The following is a 15,892-nucleotide window of genomic DNA, read 5'->3' as shown; positions in this document are numbered from 1 at the left end:
GTGTGTGTGTGTGTGTGTGTGTGTGTGTCACCTTAAGCACTGCTATAACAGCAGGAGGGTAACAAAGTCCCACCATGTTTGAAGTTCGCCGGTACATTCTGTTAGAATGAGATGAAAACCATCAAGTGAATGTGACTGCACAGACCTCAGTCACTCCAAACATAGTACCCTAATCTTCACCTTCAAACCCCCAAAACATCAAATGTAGAGGACAAACTGCACTTTCTTTAAGTAAAATGCTTTGTCAGAGCAAATTGATTTGTGCAGAGTTGCCTGAAATATATCAGAACAAAATGATATGATGCCAACGGATGAGAGAGAGAGAACTTGGTTGGAAATGTGGTTGTAATTCAAGCTTGTCAAGAGGATGATGTATGAAGCATACGTACGCTGACTCACTTTGTGCTCAATGCATAGATTTAGAATAATTTCAAAGAAGAGGAGTTTAATTTTGCCTGGCATGAAAAAATGTCCAAGAGAGCATTCCAACCGATTAACTGATTCATGAGCACTGCCTGTTTGTGTTCGGTTCAGCATTGAAAATTGGCGTTAGATGTGCTTTTAGTTCTTTGATCTTTTGAAAATAAAAGAATTTGTTTTTCGTAAGAAGAGTTCGGAAGAGTTGCGACATCACAACCTTGGCTGTAAATCATCCATTGGTGCTGAAAAAGTTATGCACCATTGTAAGATACCTCTTAACCCTAATTTATTATAGTGGGTTATTATAGTTTAGAATTTTTTATTTAGTTTTTATTTTTATTTAATTTGTCATTCCAATTAAGTATAGTTGTGAGTGTTAGTTTTGGGTATTTTATTTATTTATTTTCAGTTTAGTTAGCTTTTATTTAAATTTTAGTGCAATTTCATGCGCTAACTAATATCAATTAAATATGTTAAAGGCATTACATTTTTCAGAGCTGTCTAGTTTTATCTAGTAGCATGTTTATGCCTAATAAAGACAGGTTGTAAAGGTTTCAAATTGAATACAATTACTATGTATCAAAAAATAAAAATAAAACTAAATTACATTTTTACATTTGTTTGGAAATATGGAAAAGTATTTTAGTTTTGTTTTAATTTTTTTTTTTTTTTTACATATTAGTTTTTTTTTCAGTTAATGAAAATGTTTTCATTTAGTTTTAATTTTAGTTTTTGTTAATGATACAACACTGTTAAATAATAGTAATAGTGATTCTTGTCTTAGAAGGAACTGTGACTAACATATTTGGACCTAAGGGAAAAAAATAAAACGAAGAAAAGAATTTGTGATATGGGGAGTGTTCCCGTTACTTTATTATGCCAGAGCATGTAAAATTACTGCTGACATCACAACTGAAAGGATATCATGTCACACTCGAGGGATTCTGGTTTTAATAAATAATAAATCACAAATAACTAGGGCTGCACTAGGGGTGTAAATCAGACATTTCATCATGATACGATCTCATATCGATTCTCTTGGCCTGCGATCCGATATTTGCCGATACTTCAAAGTCTGCCGCGATACGATTTCGATTTGATTCAGGACCCTGCGATCGATAGTATGTGCCTATTTTACACAATCAATTACAATTTGCAGCCAAAATATAATTTAAATATCTTATTGAGCTCTCTGAAAAGTACAAATTTAGTATCCACATTGGGACATCCACAACAAAATAAGGTACTAAAATTATACAGATAATAATATACAAAATAATGTCACACACAAGTGATCATCAATCGTCTGATTATAGCTTATTTTTCAGTTTAATCCAATTCAAAATACTTGCATTCCCATGACTTGTTTCCAACTATCCGTGCTATCTGCGGTTTTCTTGGCTACAACTTCCACAGTTGAAATAAAAAATTCTGTTACAGTTAACTGGGATAAATGTTAGTTAGGGTGTTGATGTGTAGATGTGTAAAGCTTTATAACTGATGCTGGAGCTGAGCAGGTGATTTCTCTTTCCCTCATTAGTGCTGTTCAAAATGTCTGCATTGTCAAGACATTTCACATGATGGTTGAACTGCTCCATGGTACTTTTAAATAGCAAATTCTCATGTAAATTTCAAATGGGTCTCATGCGCAACAATATCGTCGGAAGCCTGAATTAATCGCGCATGTGTGCCACTCTGCGTTTGTCATGAGAGCTTGCATTTTAAGGAGTGCCCGGTTGATGCGCACACTGATCCTGTCACTGGTCTGGAGCAAGTGTTTCGCGGTAAGCTTGGTTGATGCGCGCGCACGGACAGCAGAGCACATTTTGGCTTCAAGGACCCTGCACACATCCTTATCCCACATGAAAAGCATATTTAGTGCTCATTAAAGTGAAATGAATGTAATACGGAAATGCGTACGGACGTGGCTGACATGAGAGTATTAAAATAAAGTTGCATCTTAAAAAAAAATTCGATATCGATATTTATGCATCGTATCAATAACACTGGATAGTTGGTTATTGGATTGATGCATCGATCCAGATCGATGGATCGTTACACCCCTAGGATGCACAGATATGAACATTTTTGGTCGATACTGATTTTAACAGAATATCGTATTTTTGTACGATAAATGTACAAAGGTGCAGAAGCTTTTTTACTGTTCTAACAATAAATAATTTCTATTGAACATGGATTGGATCTGTTACAAATTCATACTATGCATATGTTGGGCAACTCCACGGAAATATCAACCACAATAAAAAATAAATATGACATGTTCTTAGGAGTGCCATATTGTGGCTATTACTATTTCTGGATTGGGCATTTGAAATTAGAGTTTTAACAAAGTGTGTTACTAATAAATTATAAAAATAAAAATAAAGACATTTTTTTCATTTCTGTGTTTTCATGCTTATAAACTATTTTAATTTGGTCAATAATTGGCCGATATCGGCAGCCCATACATCAGTGCATCCCTACAAATAACAAATAATATTGTATTTAAAATGTTAATGTATACAATCTACTCACTTTATTGCAACAATAAAAACACACAACTTATATGTATTCTTTGTATTGAGCCAAGAGGTCAGTGTGTGATGTTGCCATCTTCTATTGGTCACGTCTTTTCATCATACGAATTTGCAGGTCAGAGTTTACCAAACTTGTACATTTGTACACAGCGGAATGCAAAACTTCTTCGCATGATTTTGCGTTTCCGGTCTCCAGCGTCCGGAGACGTTTGAATGGGAGTGAACAGAGCACAAAGCCAGTGACGGCAGCTTCACAATAATACTTTTTCAAAAATGATATATTTCATGATCCCACCTCTCCACAAATATCCCAGCCTGCACTGCGTGTACGATGCTGCGGAATCGCGGCTTCTCCTCTGTCCGTCGCAGCATCAGCCCCATCTGCCGCGTGAAGGTGGAGGCCAGCCAATCACGGACTTCTGAAGGCACCGAATCTGACTGAATGTCACTGAGTTCATCCTCAGTATCGACCAATCGCCTTAGAAGGAAAGAGAAACAGAGAGAAAGAATCGTTAGTCAGTTAGAATATATTGTACACACCATCATTTACACCAAACATTTCATACATGACAGGTAATGTTGTGCATGTAAGAAGGATAAATGACTATTTATAATAAATCTGAACCGTGACTGAAGCCCCAGCCAAGACTACCGGTTTAGGACTAATCCATCACTCATCCACATAATTATGGTAATTCCACCAATGATTTTCACTTTAATCCATCTTAAAATATGGCAAAGGCTTAAAGGGATAGTTCACCTAAAAATGAAAATTCTGTCATTTATTCACCCTCATTTTGTTCCAAATCCGTATGACTTATTTTCTTCTGTGAAACATATATTTTAAGAATATCCTGGCCACTCCTTTCCATATGTTGAAGTAAATGGGGACTGGGACTGCCAAGTTCCAAAAAAAACACCATAAAAGTATCAAGACAAAGTCATTCTGTTTTGAAACAACACGAGAGCGGGTAAACAATGACGGAATTTTTGTGAATTTTCATTCGATTTCTTTAATGGATTGGTCAGTCTGATATTATACCACTAAACACATCTTAGCAGTATCAGTGTGAAACTGTGTCATAAAAATCTGTGTATCCAGATATAAACTTCTGTATATCTGGATGTGGATTTAATCCACAACCGTCATAAACCACGTAGGGAATATGAATCTAATCAGATCAGACTGGTGGTCTCTCTGGTTTGACACGTGAGAGGGCTTAATTCTGGTCTGGGATGATGGTCTGATTCCAAAATTCCATAAGCTTTTATCATGTCTTTTCTTGCGTTTAGATGTTCACAGCTGTTACACTTCACTCTGCTCATGAAAATGAAAAGACATTAGAGGCACTCGAGTGCTGTGCCAGGAGAGATATTAAATACATTAATTGAGCGAGAATGAAATGCTACTGGATAAGCACGTTGTTCGACTTGTTTCATAGTGCAGGTGTTTATTTATGTGATCTCAATACAGCAATCAGTATGTCCTCACATCTGCACAGTAGAGATTTGAACATTACAAATACATGTCCATTTCATGACACAAAACTAAAGAAAAAACAAGAAGTATTTTGCATAAAGAAAATGTTGCCTGTTTTTGGAAGATTTTTTGCATTGTGGCCAGTGTTGGGTGAAATATATATATATATATATATATATATATATATATATATATATATATATATATATATATATATAAAGTAATCCACTACAAATCATGAATTACTTGTCTACTGATTTATTCATTCAAAAAATAATCATTTTACTAATTACACAAAAACATGTTAATACCAAGGTACTTTTGTGTGACGCAATGAAAACATGGTGTTATGTAAGAGAGTGTCATCCAAAGGTTGAAGGTCTAGCTAAAGGACACAACGCTACAGTGTGACCTCTTGATTCTTTGAAAGGCCATTCAGTCAAAAACAAAGTGTTTTGGGAATGACACACACGGATCTTTAACTACTAATAGCTTTGACCTCTATTTGCATCACTTTGCTTTTGGCTCCATTAGACTGATCCTAGTCCAGTTTCTAAATATTTTCTTTACAATAACTCCAATCAGGGATTGTGTGGAAAAGCTGGATCAGCATCTGACGTGGAAGATTAAACAATCTGTTGTCACGATTTTGTGTGCAATGCAGTGGGTACAAATATTATTGAAGAGAATACAACATAGCTTGGACATGATGATTCATTATAAATGTAGCATGTGCACTAATGGTAAATGGTCTGCACTTATATAGCGCTTTTTTAAACTTAGTGGTTCCAAAGTGCTTTACACTGTGACACATTCACCCATTCATGCACACACTCACACACCAATGATGGCAGAGCTGCCATGCATGGTGCTAGCCTGCCATTGGGAGCAACTTGGTGTTCAGTGTCTTGCCCAAGGACACTTTGGCATGTGGAGTCATGTGGGCCAGGAATCGAACTGCCAACCCTGTGATTAGTGGCCAACCCACTCTACCACCTGAGCCACAGCTGCCCCATAAGTTCTAGCTCAAGCAAGGCTGAGAGCAGCTTGGTTAGTTCACAACAACTCCTGAAACAGCATGACATACGGTATTTTTGGAATTACACACTATTATACTACTCTTACTACCAAACATTTTACAGTATGTAATCTGGCATACTCAGGATATTCCACTTTATCTGGCACCAACAATCATGTCACGGTCCAAATGACTGAGATCAATTTTTTTCCCCATTCTGGTGGTTGATTAACTGAAGCTCCTGACCCGTGTCTGAATGATTTTATGCACTTCACTGCTGCCACATGATTGGCTGATTAGATAATCACATGGATGATTGTTGGTGCCAGATGGGCTGGTTTGAGTATTTGTGTAACTGCTGATCTCCTGGGATTTTCACACACAACAGTCTCTAGAATTTACTCCGAATGGTGCAAAAACAAAAAACATCCAGTGAGCGGCAGTTCTGTGGACAGAAATGCCTTGTTGAAGTGAGGTCAACAGAGAATGGCCAGACTGGTTTGAACTGACAGTGTACGGTAACTCAGAAAACCGCTCTGTACAACAGCGGGTTGGCACTGTTTTGGCGGCACGGGGGGGACCTACAGTACACAATATTAGGCAGGTGGTTTTAATGTTGTGGCTGATCAGTGTATATACAAATTATTTTTTATTTTTTATAAAAATATATAATGTCAAATATATGAGTTCAAAAAACAGCAGTTTAAATGTAAAATTGACTGAAGCTAAAGCTGACCAAAAAGGGAGACATATTTTAAGTGTTTAGAAATATTTTGATATTTAAAACATAATTTTTCGTGTCATTCATATGTTTTTAAAGCCTTAAAAGGAAATCACATATCCCTACTTTATTAATTGATTTATATATTTCAAGTTAAATGTGTAAAAATTACTTAAGATGTATGAAGCACACATGCAGAAAAAAAGCACACCTTAAGAAATATGACAATTTATATGAAAATTAATCGTCATAGCCCTAAAACAGACAATTAATCGTCATAATCGCAATTATTTGTTTGACAATGAATCATAAGCCAAATTTCATAATCATGACAGCCCTAAACGGCAGTATTCCATTCCGCATATAACCAAGTTTATTTGAAAGATTTGAGGTTTTCCTCATATTAATTGTTTAATGTTAATTGTTTCCAAATTTTCTGGGATTACATTTCTATTGTTTGCATTGTGGAGTATATATTGGGTATATTTATTAAAAACTAAAATCTATACTTTACCTTGTTTCTTCAATATAGACTGATTCCAGAACAGAGGCAGCATATTCCAGGTTTTTCTTTAGGTCTACAAGAGAAGCATCTCCCCTCTCCAACTGTTTCACCAGACATCGTAATCTGAAAAAGACAATCAAATACTCATACATTAATTCTAACAACACAATTGAAAGCTCTTTTTTTATTATTTTATTTTGTAGAAATTTTCTGAGAGTATCAGCAGATTTCAGCGTGCCAAATGAAGCATTTTATTCTGCAAAATAAAGATTAATATTGCATTTCCTTCCCTAGCTGAAAAAGAAAACAATTAAATCTTGATGCAGTATTTTGAAAGAAATCTTTTTGTTAGGGACATTCATTTAAGTATTTGAGTTGTCATGGTGACAGACACCTCTCTTCTGATTGTATTTATTTAATTGAGCTTTTAAGGCCAATTGATAAATTTAAGCTCATTAGCCTAATCAAACCCATTTTAAAAATCTCTCCTCCAGGAAAGACTTTCAAATCAAAACATCAAATGCTCTCCGCACTCTGCAGTGTGTTAAAACAATTAAGACTGTTTGCGGAAATTTACTAGCAAGAAGTAAAAAAAAAGTGGAATTTTAGCTTAGAAAATTAGTTATTGATGTTTAGGTAAATATCAGTGAAAAAAGGGTAGCCTTTTCTAATGTCCAAAATTATTGGTCTGGCTATTAAAGAATAGTTCAACCAAAAATGAAAATTCTCTCATCATTTACTCATCCTCATGCCACCCCAGATGTGTATAACTTTCTTTCTTCTGCAGAAAGCAAAATGTCTCGGTTACTGTCGTAACCTCCGTTCCCTGATGGAGGGAATGAGACGTTGTGTCGATGTAGTGACACTAGGGGTCGCACTTGAGAGCCCCGAACACCTCAGATCTTTGTGAAAAGGCCAATGAGAATTGGCGAGTGGAATACGGGTCTAAAAGGAGCTGGCTCGCAACCACTCATTCAGGTTTTGTGCTGAGGAGCCGAGACAGGGTCCCGGCCATTTCAGCAGGTAGTACAACGTTGTGGCGGGGGGACACAACGTCTCATTCCCTCCATCAGGGAATGGAGATTACGACAGTAACCGAGACGTTCCCCTTCTGTCACTCACTCGATGTTGTGTCGATGTAGTGACACTAGGGGTCCCTATACGAAACGCCACAACTAGCCGAACTGTGTTACGTGGACTGCCGGTGCAGGTGCAAGCAAGCACATAGCCTCCCCCAACGCCCCAAAAAACGTCGGATAGTTCCCCACATCCCTGGGGTGGGGGAAGAGACGTATCTAGTATGGAAGCAGGCTGCGCCATCTCTCTATGTTTTCTCTCCACAGAGTATTCAGTTATTTGGCTGGGGTCATTTTAATGCTCAATATATGTGCCGGGGAATGTGTTCTTTTCCTATCCTATTCTTTCAGGGGGAAAAGACCCTGTGGAGACCACATCCTGCCCGGAGGGGAGGTAACATGTGGCAAGCACGTCATGTGGGCTCAGAGCCGCACATGGAAGAGGCACGGGGGAGGTCCTGCCTGAAAGGGGAGGAGCTCTACAAACACAGCAACTGGGACAGAGAGGGCTCTGTCAAAGGGAAATGCAGATCCGCCAACAGGGAGACCGTACTACGGGGGTAACCAGAGTAACCGGCACCTGTGGAGCACCTACCTCAGTAAGGGCATATTAGCACACGTACTGGTTCCGGCTGTGAATTCCTCTGCTGAATTCATGAGCCACAGGGTTAGGGAGGAAGGACATCCAGGGTTCACAGGTTCGTGAACTCGCATGGGAAAAGAAGTACACATCTTCGCCCCTTTGGAGGGGAAAGGTGCTATACGCAAGCGATACACCCGGCCAGCTGTCCGTATTCCTGAACTTACCTGTTCATACCTGACAGAACACTGGCTCAACCCCGAGATTGTAAAATCTCACGAAGGTATTGGGTGTTGCCCAGCCCGCTGCCCTGCATATGTCTGCTAGATAGGTGCCACGGGCCAGTGCCCACGAGGATGCCAGACTCCTTGTGGAGTGTGCTTGTATTCCCGAAGGGGCGGGCACGGCCTGGGCCTGGTATGCCATAGTGATGGCATCCACGATCCAGTGGGCAAGCCTCTGTTTGGAGACAGCGTTCCCTTTCCGCTGTCCGCCAAAGCAGACAAAGAGCTGCTCAGAGCATCTAAAGCTCTGCGTGCGATCCAAGTAGATGTGCAAAGTACGCGCCGGACACAACAACAACAGGGCTGGGTCTGCCTCCTCCTGGGGCAGGCTTGCAGGTTCACCACCTGATCCCTGAAGGGGGTTGTGGGAACCTTGGGCACATAGCCCGGCCGGGATCTCAGGATTACATGAGAGTCACCCGGACTGAACTCCAGGCAGGTATCGCTGACAGAAAACTTGATGGAGGTGAGCGCAATCAGGAGGGCTGTCTTCAAGGAGAGTGCTTTCAACTCGACTGACTCTAGAGGCTCAAAGAGGGCCCTGTGAAGGCCCAGGAGGACCACGGAGAGATCCCATGAGGGGAACAGGCATGGCCTAGGAGGATTCAGCCTCCAGGTGCCTCTCAGGAACCTGATGATCAGGTCGTGCTTCCCTAAGGATTTACTGTCCACTGTATTGTGGTGTGCTACTATGGCGGCCACATACACCTTCAAGGTGGAGGGGGACAGCCATTCCTCCAGCCTCTCCTGCAGAAAGGAAAGCACTGATCCGACTGCGCATCTATGAGGGTCTTCAGTTCGGGAAGAACACCAATTTGCGAACCGACACCACTTCAGGGTATAAAGCTGCCTCATGGAGGGATCTCTGCCCTGAGTGATCGTGTCTACCACTGCTGGTGTTAGACCACTTAGGTCTTCCGCGTCCCATCCAAGGGCCAGATGGGGAGGTTCCAGAGGTCTGGGCGCAGGTGCCAGATGGTGCCCCGTCCCTGTGAAAGAAGGTCCTTCCTCAGGGGAATTCGCCAGGGAGCGTGAGGTCTGAGAACCAAGTCTGGGTGGGCCAATATGGGGCCACGAAGGTGACCTGCTCCTCGTCCTCCCTGAACTTGCACAGGGTCTGTGCAAGTAGGCTCACTGGGGGGAACGCATACTTGCGCAGCCCCCGGGGCCAGCTGTGTGCCAGCGCGTCTGGGCCGAGGGGGGCCCCCGTCGGAGAATACCAGAGCGGGCAGTGCGAGGTTTCTCGGGAGACAAATAGGTCTACTTGTGCTTTGCCGAACCGACTCCAAATCAGCTGGACCACCTGGGGGTGGAGTCTCCACTCTCCCCTGAGCGTCACCTGCTGTGACAGCATGTCCACTGTGGTGTTGAGGTTGCCCAGGATGTGAGTGGCCTGCAGCGACCTCAGTCGCCGCTGACTCCATAGGAGGAGATGGCGGGCGAGTTGTGACGTGAGCGTAAGCAGCCTTGGCAATTTATATATGCTACTGTCGCTGTGTTGTCCATCCGTACCAACACATTCTTACCCCGGATCAAAGGCAAAAGCCTCCGCAGGGCGAGCAATACTGCCAGCAACTTGAGGCAGTTGATGTGCCAACACAGTCACGGTCCTGTCCAGGAACCAGCGGCTGCATGCCCATTGCACATGGCACACCAGCCTTGCTTGGAGGCGTCTGTCGTAATGACGACACACCTGGACACTTGCTGTAGGGGAACTCCTGCCCATAGAAATGCAAGGTCTGTCCAAGGGCTGAACAAGTGGCGGCAGATCGGCGTGATGGCCACACAATGTGTGCCGCGGCGCCATGCCCATCTCGGGACTTGAGTCTGAAGCCAGTGCTGAAGCATTCTCATATGCATCAACCCTAGTGGCGTGACCGGCGCTGAGGATGCTATATGCCCCAGGAGCCTCTGAAAATGTTTCAGTGGAACCGCTGTTCTCTTCTTGAACGACTTCAGGCAGTTCAGCACCGAACGCATGCTCGCTCATGAGGCGCGCTATCATCGAGACTGAGTCTATCTCCATGCCGAGAAAAGAGATGCTCTGAACCGAGGAGAGCTTGCACTTTTCCCAGTTGATCTGAAGCCCTAGCCAGCTGAGGTGCCTGAGCATGAGGTCCCTGTGTATGCATAGCAACTCTCGAGAGTGAGCTAGAATCAGCCAGTCATCGAGGTAGTTGAGTATGCGGACACCCACTTCCCTTAACGGGGCAAGAGCTGCCTCTGCGACTTTTGTGAAGACACGAGAGGACAGGGACAGGCCGAAGGGAAGGACCTTGTATTGACTTGACAGCCGTCAAAAGCAAACCTTAGGAAGGGTCTGTGTCGAGGTAGAACCGAGACGTGAAAGTACGCGTCCTTCAGGTCTACCGCCGCGAACCAATCTTGATGCCGGACACATGCCAAAATGTGCTTTGGCATCAGCATTTTGAACGGGAGTCTGTGCAAGGCCCGGTTCAGAACTCGCAGGTCCAAGATTGGCCGCAACCCACCACCTTTCTTCGGTACAATGAAGTAAGGGCTGTAAAACCCTTTAACCCTTTCGTGCCCTTGCGCAGAAGGGTCGCGATCTCCGCACGCAAGGTGGCGGCATTCTCGCCCCTCACCGAAGTGAAGCGGATGCCGCTGAACCGGGGTTGTGATGGTTGTTCCATCGGGCCCGGGTCGGGTTGCAGACCTCTAAGTTCTGCAGATGCGTCAAGCACTAGGAAGTGTAATTGAGCTTGGAATCATGATCATGCCTAGAGATTGCAATGGCAAGATGTACAGTGAAAAAGGAGTTATATTTTGGCCTGTTCTCACCCAAAAACGATTGGATTGCTTCAGAAGACATTGCTTTAACCACTGAGTCTTAAGAATTACTTTTATGTTCACCATTCACTTGAACTGGACTTACAGAGTTGAGCTACTCTTCTAAAAATCTTCATTTGTGTTTTGCAGAGAATTTTCATGTTTTGGGTGAACTATCCCTTTAAGAACCACTCACACTGAACAGATTTTTGAGTCTGTCCACACTCTTTTTCAGTGGTCTTTGACCATTGAGCCCAGCTGTTTTTTCAGCGTATAGTTCAGGAGTGCCACGTCTTTAGACGCCATATCAGGTAAAAAAAAAATCAAAAGAAAAAAATCAACTTGTGTTCTGTTATATATGGAGCAATATGGCTGGCTTTTTTTTTTGTTGTTGTTGCAATGGACACTTTTGTTCTGGACAGCCCCTTAGAATTTCTGGTAAAACACAGGTCACAGATTAAATAAATTCATTGGTTACAGATTTAGCGTCTATCATCACTAAGGTCTTTACAACTAGGGTGAGATACTGTGTTCCACAATGCAATGTGCTTGAGATAACCTTCCATTTCCAGGATGTAGAATGAATCTAACTGACCCTTCGCTAAGCCCCGCCTTAAAATAGTTTCTGACCAATTTTATCTTAGCAACTGTTGCCGTGCGCCATTTCTCTGACAAGTGCTTGCTTGAGTGATGCGTGATTGAGTCATTTTAAGCGGAATTTTACATAAATGTTCCACAAAATGTAAAAATGTTGTTGCTGGGTCACTTGTAATAGTGACAAGAGGTACCAAGCGAGGATACACACGTTTTTTCTTTCCTTTTTAAAAATCTTTAAATAAATATTGAGAAGAGCATGCTATGGATTAAATTGTGTAATTCCTCATTGTCAAATGAACATGTATAACATCAGCAACAAAACCTACATTTGCTCCAAGGTAAATTAAAGCTAATAACTTAACTTTAATTCATTTCCAGATTCAGGACTTAGTAAAGGCGATAGTAAATAAAGAGTTCACAGCAATGCATTTAAGCAGCCAAGTCATTTTGCAAAAATGTTGCCACAGTCGCGTCATTTTCATGAGATCATGCACCACGTTTTCTTTAAAAATAGTGTGCAGTATGCTAATGTGCTAATAAATAGTATGCAGTGCAGTACACTAGAATACTATTCTGAACATAGCCATAGTGGTTTGATCAAACGGACCATACTTTCATATATATCTGATATATTTATGTTAAATTTGTATCTCAATGTGATAGTCTAGCATAATCCAAATGTGTCCCACCTGTGTACACCAGGAAATATTCTACAATGATAATACCAGCAATTTCATATCCTGAGCTATAGTAAGGGGGTGAGTGGATGTCACCATGACAATCACACAGTGACAGAGTGTCATGGATGCCTTGGGGTCAATGCAATCACAGAGGGAGATTAACATTTTCCTCTCAACGTTTTGACAGCTGCCCTCAGATAAGAGGACAATGGGTCTATACGTATCTCTCGACACCTGGTTTCAAATCATACTCATAACAAAGCCTCAATCAAATAACTCGTCTAGTTTCCTCTTGTGTCGGCCCAGAGGAAAATGTTAATGCTCAGAGGTTGCTCATTCATAGCTCAGGTGATTTAAAGGAGTTCTTAGTTATGCTTCATTCAAGTATCAACTTTGTCTCAGATGTTTCTCCTAAACAAAAATTACTTGGGATTTGGGATTCTTTATCATTTGAGGTATCATTCCGTATCAGAAAAGAGTCCAGGACAAGTTACTTGACAAATATTTATGCTTAGGGTTAGTGGTATGTTGAAAGCTCAATGCTTAAGAATGAGCAATATTAATAGTCATGTTTGCTGTAGAAGCAGCACTAATTAAAAACATTTCACAATGTGAGCTTTGTATGTTGTGACAAGGTGGCGTGTTTGAGATGCATGGAGGAAATGCTGTCAATAAAGAATCATGACAACAACAACAGTCCTTATTGTTAAGCACACAAAGCTGGGATTGACAGATGACTTAAGGCACGTGGGTGGAACATGATGTTTGACTGGATGAACGCAACCACCCATGTCAGCATCTGCCAATCAAAGTGAAATCTTTCCGAGGAAAACTTCAGCAGATTAATTTTTGCCACAAGAGAATAGGTTAGTCTTACTCAGATCCAGAGTGCAGCATTTGCATATACAGTACTGTGTGGATAAAATCCCACTTTTTCCGACTTCTCTCTCCTTAATGAATTGTTTATTTATCCATTTAATTCTCAGAAAATCCAGCTGGAACAAAGTCTGGGATTGGGGCATCAAACTTTCTTCAATATTACAGTATCTCAAAAATGTTGTGTGCTTTATGTGGTAAAATCTAGTCAAATTTAAATAACTTTCACCACTTCTAGAATGACTTTTTCATTCTAGATGATAAAGTCTATCTAGCTATCCAAAATAATTTGGTCACTTTTGTAATCAAATTTAGTTTTAATTATTAGTTAAACAATATTTAGCTACATTTTAAAAGCCATCAATGAAGAAAGATGCTTTTGGCACCCATTTTAGTGTAGCTAACTGGACAATGCTAGCCAACTCTGACTTCTTGACATCACAAATGCCTCTCATTTTTTCTTTGTCCAACCCATACCCACCAACCACGCCATTTTAGTATAGAACACCCACTTTTCATAATCCAATCAATTCCCAATTGATAAAATCCAGTCTATTTATTTATTTTTTTCAGCAGAATATCCCATTTCAAAAAGAAATATGTAACATATGGAAGTAAATGTGTTGTATCTTGTTGCCTTTAATTTTTATTTACCAAGTCAGCCTGATTACATTAGGTCACATAAATCATTATAAGGGTCAGATCAGGTAGAAAAAAGCTTAATTAAAAGTAACAACTTCTCAGTTTTACTCTTTACAGTAGAGCTGTTTATCAATACAGATTTCCGATTCGATTCAAAAGCTCTCGATCCAATTCCAATTTCGGTTAGGATTTATTTGATTCTGATTCATTTTTAAGAGTGCTAATTCTATGCTTTAAGTCATGCACACAAAGTCAGTGGGCGTGGCCATTAAGTTTTGGTATTTTCGTGCAATCATGAGCTAAGGCTAGGTGCAAGTGGGTTTGGCAAAATTGCGCACGCAAAGCGCTAATGGGCTGGGTCATGTGCAATTTAATTGGACATAAATATTATTACCACCTGCTGGTGGACTCTCCAAACTGCAAATGCAGGAACTGAATTTAGACTTTGCGCTGAAAACAGATGTGGTCCTGAAACGTCTGAGCGCAATTACCTATTTATCAGGAAAACAGCGAATTGTGCTTTGCGCCTCTTCAATAACATACAATACACCCACAATTATAATAAACACTTCCACCCACGTCCACTTGCGCTTTGCGCTGGCATAAAAATTGCACCAAGAATTAGCGCTGTCACGAAAATCGGATAAGACGTAGTGCAAGGTTGTAGCGCGTAGCACTGCACTTTGTGCGCTCATGAAAAGAGCACATAATGTTCATTTTGCTTAAAAATGAAAGCAATTTGATTATTCTCAATACCCATTTCAATACCAAAATAGAATATTTAAGATAAACATTGTTTCAAGTTATCAAGTAATTACTTAAGACAAGTAAACAGACAGTAAAACAAGGGGTTACGCTTTATATTAGGTGTCTTTAACTACTATGTAGTAACATTAAAATGCATACAATACAGCATATTTACTGTGTAACCGCATATTTTTTTGCAAAATTCTCACAAGATTCATATTTGCTGCTAATGAGGTTGAGGTTGAGGTACAGGTAGGTTTAGGAGCAGGGGTAGGCTTAAGGTTAAGGTTAGGGATTAGAGCTAGGTTTTAGGGTAAGGGTTAGGGCTAAGGTTAACAGTGTAACTATAAATGTTAGAGTTAGGTTTTAGGGTAAGGGTTGGATTAGGGTTAACAGTGTAACTAAAAATGTAATTAAATGCAGGTACTTTAAATGTAAGTGCAATGCAACAACACATATGTACATAATAAGTGCATTGTATAAAATGCTTTAGTACATAGTAGTAAAAGACACCTAATATAAAGTGGGACCAAATAAGGTAAAAACAAAGAAACAAATAAAAAGCAATAGAACAAACTTTAACAGCAGTATCAAGTATTCAATTAAGCATTTCAATAAAAAAGAGGGAAAAAAAGTCATGAAATGTAACATAAAGCTACTTAAATTACTGGTCTTCACTGTATGATTATAATATATTAATACCTTTTAAAGCTACTAGTATTTCAGCCAAGAGCAGTAAGTGGTTTTCTCATTTTGTTGTACAATATGTCATTTATATTAATCAAACAACAATAACCAGACAGCAGCAGGTCTTTTAGGCTGCATTAATACTTCAAATCTGAAATTTTTATTTCACTTTTATACATAAATCACTGTGCTTACATTAATACCTTACCAAGATGGGCACTGTCATGATATTTTGAAGTGTATTTTACCATT

General features: G+C 40.4%; 1 protein-coding gene across 1 annotated transcript in view; it reads right to left on the bottom strand.

Moving 5' to 3' along the window:
* Positions 1–15,892, bottom strand: part of LOC127441635 (dual specificity calcium/calmodulin-dependent 3',5'-cyclic nucleotide phosphodiesterase 1C-like) — a 99,596-nt gene that overhangs the window by 22,869 nt on the left and 60,835 nt on the right. The window contains exons 4-6 of the mRNA XM_051699251.1: positions 6,691–6,804; positions 3,253–3,435; positions 32–98 (exon numbers count right to left, since the gene is read on the bottom strand). Coding sequence (XP_051555211.1) covers positions 32–98; positions 3,253–3,435; positions 6,691–6,804 — 364 coding nt within the window. The remainder of the gene's footprint in view (positions 1–31; positions 99–3,252; positions 3,436–6,690; positions 6,805–15,892) is intronic.

This window comes from Myxocyprinus asiaticus, chromosome 5 (genome assembly GCF_019703515.2).
Source record: "Myxocyprinus asiaticus isolate MX2 ecotype Aquarium Trade chromosome 5, UBuf_Myxa_2, whole genome shotgun sequence".
In the NCBI taxonomy this organism is placed as follows: domain Eukaryota; kingdom Metazoa; phylum Chordata; class Actinopteri; order Cypriniformes; family Catostomidae; genus Myxocyprinus; species Myxocyprinus asiaticus.
Note: the sequence above shows the minus strand (reverse complement) of the source record. Positions and strands in the feature narration are given on the sequence as shown.